Here is a 13,655-nt window from a genome sequence, read left to right on the forward strand (position 1 = left end):
TCTCCTCATTGGCTCACTGGCTGGCTGTGACTGACAGCAGCGGGAGCTGTGAATGGACAGCGTGGCTCGGTCCAGCCCCCCATTCCCTCCTCATTGGCTCAATGGCTGGCTGTGATTGACAGCAGCGGGAGCCAATGGCTCCTGCTGCCGTATGAGCCAATGAGGAGAGAGAGACCCGGGAGAGCCTCTGCTCTTATGCACATCACTGGATTGAGATGGGGCTCAGGTAAGTATAAGGGGATAAGGGGGGGTTGAACCCAGAAGGTTTTTTTACTTTAATTCATAGAATGCAATAAGTTAAAATACCTATTTTGCCTATTGTCTCTTATTACTATTGATTGCTTTTAATCCTCATGCTGCTAGCATTAGTAAGTAGATAGGAAAGTATATCAAATTGACTTGTTTTAAACTTTTTTTTTTTACATTTCCATACCTCCCAAGATTTTGAGATGGGAATGAGGGACACCTAACTAGCAAATGTATGTAGGCAAAGGACACGCCCCCTGCCACACCCCCTTAAAGGAGAATTAACCAAAAAAAAGGTTAATTAAATCTACAAGGGCTTTTTTTACCACTTCTATTCCTTTATATTGGTTTTTAAATTTTACAAATGCAGCAATTTAGAATTTGGATGAAAGGTTTAGCACTGGGAAACACTTTTTGAAAAATAAAAAGTGCATTTTATATACAACTATATAGATCAGACCAAAATGAGAGACAAATAAGGTGAAAATAGGGACAGGGGGACATTGCTACAAATCAGGGACAGCCCTTCAAAATCGGGGACAGTTGGGAGCTATGGATTTCTTCAGTTACTTCCTGGTTTCTTGCCTAGGCAAATGATGTCATACATCCCAGGAGTCTTCAGGAGGGGAAAAGAGGAGGAGCGGTTTTCTCAGCTAAGCACACTCTTCTGCATGCATGCTTGAGCTAAGGGCAGATGGAATCCAGGAAGTAAATGCTACATGAATCATTTGCCCTTACTCAAGATGTCCATGGCCAGTAATCCTAGGGCCTTGTTTTTCAAAGTAATTTCTAAACAAAATTAAACATGGGGACAAGGATGGATGGGGGAATTTGCTGTGAATATTAAAAATGAATTAAATAGTGTTTTTGGTTTGTGGTGCTCAGATGCAGTGAAGATCCACTTTGAGCTATTTTTTTTTTTCCTCTGTCAAAAAATTGAGGAAAAACTGAATGGGCACATACAGAATATTACAAAAGTGGCATGCGTTCTGATTTGCTCCAATTTAGCAGAGGACCTGTTCACAGATCCCTTCCTGATCGGAACGAACGCCTCGCATGTGAAACAAGCCTTACAATAGTGATTGGTCAGAATCGGTCATCCTGGGACTCTCTGTGCAGGTCGGGAACAATCCATAGCTATACAATTGCTTCTCCATTTAAACATTATAAGCCAGATCATACAATAAATGCAATCATTTTGTGTCTATGGGTATATGAATATTACAGTAGATAGGCCTTCCTCGCCAACACTCTGATCTCCTGTGCTGGGTGTGATGACTGGCGAGCTCTCGACGTGCTGGGCTGATACCGATCATCAGTGTAGGTGGCGGAAATGAGACCCCCAGGAAGCACTTAGACCCCCTCCCTTTCTTCCCACACAGCAGCACTGTAATCTTCCCACTTGGCACCATTTCAAGAGCATGCAGTGACTCATAATGTGTGGCAAAAAAACGTGTTTTCCTGAATGATCCCCTCCACGGTGAAATAAAACAGAATTCTTGTCTTTTATGAGCTCTTTGTGAGGCAGTGAGATTCACAGCCAGGATCAGCCTACTTGCTGTTTGTGGAGGAGACGGGCAGACAGGCACATTAACCCTCAGATCTCACTTCCCAGACAATTCAGTGGAATCCTAACCTTCCTCAGGAGCCCGCTGCATAATAGATGAGCTCTTTTTATACCTTGTAATTGTCTCCTGTCACAAAGGAGTGTCGTTCTCCCTCCTGTCCCCTTCCTATCAGAGCCAGGCTGTCTTTTACAGTAGGGGCTTTGTTTTTATTTTTTTGGAGGGAATTAGCCTGACCATTGCTACGTCTAATGAATGGCATCAGATGTTGTGTAATAGAGCTATGATATTCAGGATAGGACATTATTGTGTATGGTGGGATGCAAAGTGCTATGACCTGAATAATGGCTAATGGTCAGTATACGTAGTTGAAGTCTGCCAGTGGAGCAATATTCACATTCAATTTATATATACAGTATCTCCCAAAAGTGAGTACACCCCTTACATTTTTGTAAATATTTTATTATATCTTTTTATGTGACAACACTGAAGAAAAATTACACTTTGCTACAATGTAAAGTAGTGAGTGTACAGCTTGTATAACAGTGTAAATTTGCTGTGCCCTCAAAATAACTCAACACACAGCCATTAATGTCTAAACCACTGGCAACAAAAGTGAGTACACCCCTAAGTGAAAATGTCCAAATTGGGCCCAAAGTGTCAATATTTTGTGTGGCCACCATTATTTTCCAGCACTGCCTTAACCCTCTTGGGCATAGAGATCACCAGAGCTTCAAAGGTTGCCACTGGAGTCCTCTTCTGCTCCTCCATGATGACATTGCGGAGTTGGTGGATGTTAGAAACTTTGCACTCCTCCACCTTCCGTTTGAGGATTCTCCACAGATGCTCAATAGGGTTTAGGTCTGGAGACATGCTTGGCCAGTCCATCACCTTTACCCTCAGCTTCTTTAGCAAGGCAGTGGTTATCTTGGAGGTGTGTTTGGGGTCGTTATCATGTTAGAATACTGCCCTGCAGCCCAGTCTCCGAAAAGGGAGGTGATCATGCTCTGCTTCAGTATGTCACAGTACATGTTGGCATTCATGGTTCCCTCAATGAACTGTAGCTCCCCAGTGCCGGAAACACTCATGCAGCCCCAGACCATGACATTCCCACCACCATGCTTGACTGTAGGCAAGACATACTTGTCTTTGTACACCTCACCTGGTTGCCGCCACACACACTTGACACAATCTGAACCAAATAAGTTTATCTTGGTCTCATCAGACCACAGGACATGGTTCCAGTAATCCATGTCCTTAGTCTGCTTGTCTTCAGCAAACTGTTTGCAGGCTTTCTTGTGCATCATCTTTAGAAGATGCTTCCTTCTGGGATGACAGCCATGCAGACCAATTTGATGCAGTGTGCGGCGTATAGTCTGAGCACTGACAGGATGACCCCCCATCCCCCCCCCTCTCCATCCTCTGCAGCAATGCTGGCAGCACTCCTACGTCTATTTCCCAAAGACATCCTGTGGATATGACTCTAAGCATGTGCACTCAACTTCTTTGGTCGACCATGGCGAGGCCTGTTCTGAGTGAAACTTGTCCTGTTAAAATGCTGTATGGTCTTGCCCACCGTGCTTCAGCTCAGTTTCAGGGTCTTGGCAATCTTCTTATAGCCTAGGCCATCTTTATGTAGAGCAACAATTCTTTTTTCAGATCCTCAGAGAGTTCTTTGCCATGAGGCGCCATGTTGAACTTCCAGTGACCAGTATGAGAGAGCGAGAGCGAGAACACCAAATTTAACACACCTGCTCCCCATTCACACCTGAGATCTTGTAACACTAACGAGTCTCATGAAACCGGGGAGGGAAAGTGGCTAATTGACTGTAGGCAAGACACACTTGTCTTTGTACTCCTCACCTGGTTGCCGCCACACACACTTGACACAATCTGAACCAAATAAGTTTATCTTGGTCTCATCAGACCACAGGACATGGTTCCAGTAACCCATGTCCTTAGTCTGCTTGTTTTCAGCAAACTGTTTGCGGGCTTTCTTGTGCATCATCTTTAGAAGATGCTTCCTTCTGGGATGACAGCCATGCAGACCAATTCACACCTGAGACCTTGTAACAATAACAAGTCAGATGACACCGGAGAGGGAAAATGGCTAATTGGGCCCAATTTGGACATTTTCACTTAGGAGTGTATGCACTTTTGTTGCCAGCAGTTTAGACATTAATGGCTTGAGTTATTTTGAGGGGACAGCAAATTTACACTGTTATACAAGCTGTACACTCACTACTTTACATTGTAGCAAAGTGTCATTTATTCAGTGTTGTCACATGAAAAGATATAATAAAATATTTACAAAAATGTGAGGGGTGTACTGACTTTTGTGAGATTATATATATATATATATATATATATATATATATATATATATATATATATAAACAATGTAGGGTTCATTTACATGTATATATCCTATATATCAGGGACATGAAATTAGCGGACCTCCAGCTGTTGCAGAACTATAAGTCCCATGATGCATATGCATAGCAAGATTCTGACAGCCACAAGCATGACACCCAGAGGCAGAGGCATGATGAGACTTGTAGTTTTGCAACAGCTGGAGGTCCGCTAATTGCATATCCCTGCTATATATACTACATAAATGGTTCTCATTAGCCCACTGACTTGTTGATTCATTAGAATTATAACAAAACATCTGTAATGTCATGATTAAACCAAGATACACGATACCTGCGGTTTGCATATGTATATACATTGTGTATATGGCACATGCTGCATATAATTAACTTCAAAGAGACACCTAATGCAATCTCATATAACCACATCAAAAGATAATGATCATTAGTTCCCCCCCTCCCCCCTCTTCCCCAAGAAACCACCAGATCATAAAATGTAAAGAGTTTATTGAATAAAACTCCTGCAGTTTAGGAAGTTTTTGACACAAAAACAACACAATAACTTTGGCTTTACACAATCTTTGTACCAGACGTACAAAACTAAAAAAACATTTCAGCAAGAGTTTTAATACAAAAATGGGTCATTTATACAAGTTTATTTTTTAAGAATAAAAAAGTAATGTCCTCATAGATGCAAATAAATATATTTGTTCAGAGTTTCTCTAAGGCAAGGTCCCATAAAACGGAACCAATAAATAAAAAAATAAAGTCTAATTACAAAGTGTGGTCAGTTCACCAGGGTCTCCATACGCACTCAGTGCTGTCAGGTCCACTGCTGCCACCTAGAGGGCTCACTGTTCTGGACATGTGTGGCATCTTGTGAGAGAAGGTGGTGAGTCCCTGGACTGGGGATTGCGCCTGTGGTGCCCTGCTGGAAGTGACATTTCCATTGGCATAGAGGGGAATCACTGGTCCTGGGCTGGAGGAATAGGCAGGGTTGGGGATAAGGAAAGCAAACTGTCCATCAGTGGCTGGTACCAGCTGGAAGCCTCCCTGGAACACCTTGGGAGACACGGCCTCAGCGGAGGTCATCTTGCAGGGCATGGGCACAGGAGTAGTGGCCACCGGTGCTGAGGGCAACTGGACATGCAGAGGTTGGCTGGAAGGAGGCTGCTGGTAATTCATCGCCACAATCTGGCCTAGGCAACTAGACAGATGACCAAGTAGCCGGGTCCTGACTTCTGTGTTGACCCCTTCGCAGGTGGAGAGGAATCGGGTCACTTCGTTCATGCATTCATTGAATCCTGCTCTGTATTTGCCAAGTACTGATGGATCAGCTGATAGTGCAGCTACAGGAGAAACAAAGAACATTACATTAGTACTGGTGATCAAGGAATGTGATTATGAACCATCTCACTTGAATACAAGTGATAATCATTTAGCACTTGAATAGCTTGCTTCATACAAAAGCTCCTGAATCAATACAATTCTACGTAACCCACAGCAGGCAAATCAAGATGCTACTAAACTCTGATCATACGTACAATATAAAATACATAAAAATATAATTAAAATATTTAGTGATGTGAGCTTCTGACCCTGAACAACTACAAGTTCCAGCATACCCGCCCAGCATTAGACAATACCTATAGCAGATCATCTACAGACACCCTGCCAGCCCCTACATCATTCATCAATACCAATCATTGCGGAAATATAAAGAGCCTGGGATATGTACCTGTCATCTGGACTCGTTGTAAGTTCCGCAGGTGCTTGACTGTCATTTCCAGGATATCAGCCTTCTCCAGCTTGGAGTGTCTGGAGCTCTGCAAAGAGGGAAGGAGGCGATCAGTGACAAGGTGGGAGACATGTGGGCAGCAGAGATGGATGGAGGGACAGGAGAGATAAAAGGGATGAAGGGACTGGGGAGATGGAAGGACAAGAGAGATAGAAGGACTGGAGAGATAGAAGGGCAAGAGAGATGGAAGGATAGGAGGAATGAAAGGACAGGAGGGATGAAAGGACAGGAGGGATGGGAGGACTGGAGGGATGGAGAGACATGAGGGATGGAAGGACAGGAAAGATGTAAGGACTGGAGGGATGGAGAGATGGAAGGATAGGAGGGATGGGAGGACAGGAGGGATGGAGAGATGGAAGGACGGGAGAGATGGAAGGACAGGAGGGACGGGAGAGATGGAGGGACTGGAGGGATGGAAGGACAGGAGAGATGGAAGGACAGGAGGGATGGAGGGACTGGAAGGACAGGAGGGACGGGAGAGATGGAGGGACTGGAAGGACAGGTGGGATGGAGGGATGGAAGGACAGGAGGGACGGGAGAGATGGAAAAGTTCAGCCAACTTACATCTTTTTTTAGGGCATCCAAAATAAGTGTCTTGAGCTGTCCCAAGCTTTCATTGATGCGAGCTCTTCTGCGCTTCTCCATGATAGGTTTGGAGGACTGTAAAGATAGAGGCAAGACATGAGTACAACGCTACAGTACAAGTTGCCAACATATCCCTGTATTGTGATCTTCAGCACCCACCCGTGGGTTACAGGGGGGGATATTTACCTTTCTGTGCTCGCTGGCACTCTTAGGTTTATCCGGGGTCTGGGCAGAGCTGGCCGGTGCCCCCGCAATAGGGGAGGCGGTGGGCTTCTCCATGCTGTCAGCAGGCATGATCTGATGGGGGTAATACACAGGATGGATGGGGGGGGTTGTATCCGCTGTGTACAGCCAATGACCTGAGCTGTCACACAGCCTGAGTGTTGAGTGTCTGTCTCGGTCTATGGGCTCTCCTCTATTTATACTCCTCTCTGCTGCTCCCCATTCTTGTGAAACCTTCTCTACATTCTTTCCCACACTCACTTCAGCCAATCCAAGTCAGAGACTCGCCCACGGTGCCTTGTGATTGGACAGCACCCCCCCTCCTCCTCCAAGGCATCCCCCCCCCTCCCATTACACAGACGCAGGCTGCCAGTCACGCGCTTGGCTCAGACCCGGCGCCGGGGATCGGGCTGCCAATAGAGCAAAGCGCGGGGGCTGCCGGGAGGACACAGGTCAGGAGGCGAGCAATCCATCCGGGCACTGCACGGGGCTCAGCGCCTACAGAGGACAGCGAGCCTCACCGCAGCTGCTGCACCGCCTCTTATAGGAGGGATGAATGTTATCTTATTTGTTATTTTATACATGGAATGCAAACATTGTGCTTTTTTCTTGTTTTTTTCGTTCTCAAATTAGTGTTAAAATATGAGCACAGTGATCATCATCCATGCAGTCAGGATATATATATATATATATATATATATATATATCTATATATATATAGATATATATATATATATCCTGACTGCATGGATGGTGATCACTGTGCTCATATTTTATATATATATATATATATATATATATATATATTGTATATATATTATATATGCATGGCGCCTGTCACTCGGGTTGTGTCCGATCTGCAGATTTGTGAACAGATCCCCAATAATCTGGAGCTGTACAGAACAGACCCGACTTTTTTGTGGCATTCTTGTCCTTTCATTTTTTCTGCATTTGTTATCTATTTTATTTCAGGTACTTCTATGGTGCCATCAATTTACGCAGCACTTTACATATATATATTTATTTATTAGGCTCCTTTCTCACGAATGATTCGTTCAGATCTGCCTGTCAGTTTTGTTGGCGGACCTGAACGGGCACCATGTTAGTCTATGGAGCGACGGAGACATCCGATCCGCTAAAATCAGACGGATGGCCCTACGTTCACATCCGTCCCTGGTGGATCGGATCGGGTGAGATCGGATGAAATGCTGTCCGTTTTTGGCCGATCTGTCCATAGCAACCAGCGACGCTCGACAACAGAGAGATCTCCCGCTGAGCTGGCGGACTCCGTGCTAGCGGATCCGCCTCATGTGAATGAGACCTTACAGGTACTTACATTGCGCCGTCAATTTATGCAGTGCTTTACATATACATTGTACATTCACATCAGTCCCTACCCTCAAGGAGCTTACAATCTAAGGTCCCCAACTCACATTCATACATATACTAACTAGGGCCACTTTAGACAGAAGCCAATTAACCTTCCAGCATGTCTTTGGAATGTGGGAGGAAACTGGAGTACAGGGAGGAAACCCACGCAGGCACAGGGAGAACATGCAAACTCCAGGCAGGTAGTGTCGTGGTTGGGATTTGAACCAGCGACTCTTTTTACTGCTAAGCGAGATTGCTAACCAATATATTGTACAAACACTTCTGTCTCTGCTCCAAGGAGCTTACGATCTAATGCCCCTAACTCACATACATACATACACATTTTTGATTGAAAATGTATACTTTATTTTGCATAAAAATATACAGAAAACAAATATTACAACAGGGTACATTACACTTTGTACTGCGACGCAGCGCATAAATACGCTACATTACAATACAGTTCCAAGCATACAAATAAATGACATTCACCCTGCGGTATGATGCCTAATGTGTTGCGTAGAGTAATAATACCCTGAAACATCACATCATGCATGATGCCGCATTACCCCGTAAGAATTAACTAAAAACATGTTACTAGCAAGTCATATAACTTTTCAGACAAATTGCATTTTAACAGGTAACAGGTGTGATTGGGGGTATGGGGGGGGGGGGATAGGGGAGGAGGCAATGGTTGTAATGGTTTTGCACAGAGCAGCCCTGATCCTCCTTCTCTGGGGTCCCCTACCAGAGCTCCAGGCTCCTCCACAGCTGAAGAGGAGGGGCCTGGAGCTCCGGCAGGGGACCCCAGAAAAGGAGGATCGGGGCTGCTCTGTGCAAAATCATTGCACAGAGCAGGTAAATATGACATGTTATTTTAGTTTTTAAAAAAAAAAAACGAAGGTTTAATATCACTTTAAGCATTGAAAAACCTGGAAGCTGAATGCACTCTCCAGTTTTAGTAAATCAACCCCACAGTATATACTACATCATATAACAAAGTCTGGCAATTTGCATATCAGCCATCTGATTGGTATTCTGAAGCAAAGAATGACAGGAGTTCATATTTAAAATCTCTAGGCAGTAAAAATGAAGTTTTTGGTGCCGGAGGGGCTTTTAAACCTGCGTTGCTCTTCTTGGCACAGAACTGCTGATTTAATCGTCACATTAAAGAAATCGCGCACTTTTAAGAGCTGCCATCTAGACATTTTGCGAGCCAATTACTTAAAAAGAACTCGACAAAACGGGCGCCCATTGGATTCCTCAGTGTTAGGATTGGCTCGGGTTGATGTTTTTGCATTGGGGAGAAATTAAAGCTGAGAACTAACTGGATCCAGGCATTGATGTGCTATTTACTATAAACAGGCAACGGTTTCCCAAGATTCACTATAATGAAAATTTGAAAAAATACATCAACACTATGGAGTAAATATTTCCATCTAGAAAGGAATAGTCCCAGCAGTGTAAGTTTGCTGTGATTAGATATGTTTGTGCTGCTTCAAAGTCATTAAATGAAGTGCTCGTTCACACAGGAGACCAGGGGGGGCAGTAAAAGCTAGTGGTTCAACCACTGACCAAAAGAAGAGCATACAGCCGCTCACGGCTAAACAAATGCAGAGGCCGAAATGTTTTGCTTTATGGTCACATCAAAAAATAAAGCTGCATTTTGCATTTGGTTGGCGGTACCACTGCCAAGCATGACCCATTTAAGTGGATCATCTGCATTGCAACTGCCCCTGCATGGTGGTTCAGCCTGTTTAGTGTTACACCAGGTGGTGTGGAGGTGACATAATACTTCTTCACTACCTGTCAAACACACTTTGAAAAGCGATCCACTGTGGATGCTAGGGCTGCTGCACATGAGATTGAGCCGTAATACCTTCTCTGCTCCTTACATGAAACATGTTACTAGTTACTTTTCTTTTATTATTTTAAATAAACAACATCAAAAGTTAAAACCATCATTGTCATACTGTCTTTTCTTTTTTTTCATCATGAAGTTTGTACAGAGTTTCTTTTACATCATACATCATAGCACAATACACTCAATATCAAATTCACAGCTTATGGATGGCCCTATAAACACTGAGCGTGGGGGTTTTCTGCACATTTTCGGAGTAAAGTGTCATACAGAAAATTCTTCGGGGCAGAACGGCGTGTTTTTGTCCCCATAGACTTTTATTATGGCAGTGCCTAAAAAACGCACGTAACATGTAATTGTGTGCATCTTTTTTAAACACTCCCATTGAAGTCAATGGGGCCCAAAACAGCCCCATTCTGTTTCAAAAGCAGCTCATGTACCCTTTCAAGCTACAGGCGTCTGAATGTGCAAATGTGAAGAGGCACAATTTAAAAGCATGGGATTTGGTTTCAGTTATTATTATTATACAGGATTTATAGAGCGCCAACAGTTTGCACGGCACTTTACAACATGAGGGCAGACGTTACAGGATACAATTCAATACAGGAGGAATCAGAGGGCCCTGCTCATTAGAGCTTGCAATCTAGGAGACTCCACTACCTCTAGTACTGAGATTTCCATATCTCCTATGCCTTCTCACTCTCAACACCTCCTTCCTAAAAACCATAATATTTCTTACATCTCATAAATCTTCTTTCACACAATTCACAATTTATCCCAAAACTCTCACTTCACTTTTTCCAGTCCTGCACAACACATTCAACATTTCAGATGTTAAAGCTGAAGTTTAGGTATCATTTTTTTTTTGCATGATTACATTGGTCTAGATCAGATCAATGCGTTTCTGCATATCTTATACCTGTGGAAGCTGAAAATCACTGTAGTAGTCACTGCTACTACATTGATAGCAGCAGTCCTCCAGATCGTGTTGAGCAGCTGCAGTTTGCATAGTAACTACAAGGGCGGGGGCACTCGCTCAGCACTGCTGCCATTTGCAGAATGCCTTGTTTGTTTTTAAGAATACAGCGCGCCCTATGGTTGAATAAGATGAGGTGGGGCAGTGATGTCACAATCTCAGCTTTGTCTAATCAGATAGCACCTTATACTTGAAAAAAACACAGGGCCTTCTGTTAATGGTGACAGCGCTGGGTAAGCAACCCCTTGTGGTTACTGTGTAGAAGGGCAAGCACTCAGCACTGGACCTGCTATCACTGTAGTAGCTGTGACTACTACAGTGATTTGCAGCTTCCACAGGGATCATTCAGGCATGAGATATACCTAATTATTGCATTGGTCCAAGCTGGACCAATGTAATTAAATACTGATGCCCCGTACACACGATCCGAAAATCGTACGAAAAATGCCGCATTCGAAACGATCGTACGATAATCGGATCGTTAGTACAGAGCTTTCGAGAGCCGATCAGGACAGTTCATCCGATATTATTCTATCGGACATGCACGGAAATTTTTTCCGTACGATGCCCGATCGTACGATTTTCGTTTAATCGGTACAGCTATCGTTCGAAAATGCAATACAAATGCATTACAACACATGACATCGTTTCCGAATTTTTATTCTGTCGTACGGGAATTTTCGGGACTTTAGTAAACTCATCAGATTCGATGTGAGATTAGCAGGCAAACAAAAACGGACGATCATTCGTCCGATATTCGGATCGTGTGTATGGGGCTTAAGTACTGCATCATGCTGATTCTGATTGTTGTGTCTCAGTTCTATATACGAATGTCTATTACTATTTTATTACTCAAATTTCAATGTATATCTTTGTTGTAAAATGTCATCCTATGGTATTGTTCTATATTTTGTAATACTCAATAAAAATGTATTCTTACAAAAAATGAAATAAAAATCATATCTAAACTTTAGCTTTAATTCTTTTACTCTGTTCAGCTCTTTCTCTTATTTCCATATTTGTCTCCTCTCCTGCAAGTTTTTTTGCTCACAAAATATATGGACTTATCCCTCTACACTTTACCCTCAGACCCACCTCATTATCAGATAACCTTTCCTTACATTGGAATACCCTGGTTGGTAAATACCTGTGAACTACTACATCTTACTGCTGATTTACAAGATCTTTATCACACATATTCCCCAATGCCCTTTTCCTTTGTGCTACATTCATCCTCCAATCAGTTCAATTGCTTTTTACTTTTCTGAAAGATTCTTCACCTTCTTCTTCTCATGCCACATTTCTCTAGACACTTCAAACACTACATGGACAAAGTTTGTGGAGCTAGTTGGACATTCTATTCCAAAGCCGTAGGCATTAATATGGAGTTGGCTCTTCCTTTATGGCTATAACAGCCTCCACTCTTCCGCAAAGGCTTCCCGCAAGATTTTGGGCTGTATCTCTGCCCATTAAAACAAAAGAATATTTGTTAGGCCAGATACTTACTTTGGAGGAGAAGACCTGGCTCACAATCAGTGTTCAAATTGATCCCAAAGTTTGGGATTTTTAAATGTGCTCGCCAACATCTGAAGGGTATCACCAGAGGGGCGGTGAAGAGTTGAGTATAAGTGGGTCTGGGGTGGTTTTACACAGACGCTGTATTTTGCCCTGAATGGGTGACAGAGCGGTTGATTTACCAAAACTTGAGAGAAGTGGCTGCTGGTGCTCAAAATTTTTGGGGGCGCAAACGAACTGAAAAATACTGACACAAAAACATCAATTGCAGTCACTGTGCCCATCATATGCAGCCACTCTGCCCATCATATGCAGCCAACTGTGCCCATAATATGCAGCCAACTGTGCTCATAATATGCAGGCAACTGTGCCCATAATATGCAACCAACTGTGCCCATCATATGCAGCCAACTGTGCCCATCATATGTAGCCAACTGTGCCCATCATAGGCAGCCTCTGTGCCCATCATATGCAGCCTCTGTGCTCATCAAATGCAGCCAACTGTGCCCCATCAAATGCAGCCTCTCAGCCCATAATATGCAGCCACGGTGCCCCATCAATTGCAGCCTCTCAGCCCATAATATGCAGCCACTGTGCCCCCCCCCCGCCCTTTCGCTGTCTGTCCGGCACTTACCCCATTGTGGTGGGTCAGGAAGCAAGTCTGGTGGCGAGCTGTCGGATGTGTCGCGCGGAGATGGATGCAGGGCTCCTCCTTGCATGTCTTCTTCGTGTTCTGCATGGCGACCAAATTGTATCGCCTCTACCTTCAGCCAATCAGGTGCCCGGTATTACATCGGGGCCTCCTGATTGGCTGAGAGGTGGTTCTGTGTTAGCAAAGCAAATATTCATTTGCTTTGCTAAAACACCTGGGTGCACTGCGAGCGCAATGGTTTGCACCATTTTTCATAATTCAGGCGCCCGAAAAGGGGCTGGACGCCTGAATGGGGGTGGCTACAGTGGCCGTGGATAGATTCATGCAATGCATGAATCTATCCATAGTAAACAGAGGGGGTAACTAGAGAGAGGGGGCGGCGCCCAAGCGCCCCTAATGGATGCACCGCCACTGCTTGAGAGTGCAAAAACTGGTACAGCTGTGCAAGGCAGCGAATCAGCTGCCAACATCAGCTTGTTTAATTAAGCTTTG

The 13,655-nt window shown here is 43.9% G+C and overlaps 1 protein-coding gene across 1 annotated transcript; it reads right to left on the reverse strand.

The window, feature by feature from the left end:
- Window positions 1–4,673: 4,673 nt before the first annotated feature.
- LOC141111070 (transcription factor HES-4-like) lies at window positions 4,674–7,023 on the reverse strand. The gene is made up of 4 exons (XM_073603050.1): window positions 6,753–7,023; window positions 6,546–6,641; window positions 5,922–6,009; window positions 4,674–5,532 (listed from the first exon to the last, which is right to left on the reverse strand). Exons 1-4 carry the CDS (start codon window positions 6,858–6,860, stop codon window positions 4,976–4,978), a joined length of 849 nt encoding a protein of 282 aa, XP_073459151.1. The 5' UTR covers window positions 6,861–7,023; the 3' UTR covers window positions 4,674–4,975.
- Between the last annotated feature and the right edge of the window lie 6,632 nt (window positions 7,024–13,655).

The sequence above is a fragment of the Aquarana catesbeiana genome, linkage group LG10 (genome assembly GCF_042186555.1).
Source record: "Aquarana catesbeiana isolate 2022-GZ linkage group LG10, ASM4218655v1, whole genome shotgun sequence".
NCBI lineage: Eukaryota > Metazoa > Chordata > Amphibia > Anura > Ranidae > Aquarana > Aquarana catesbeiana.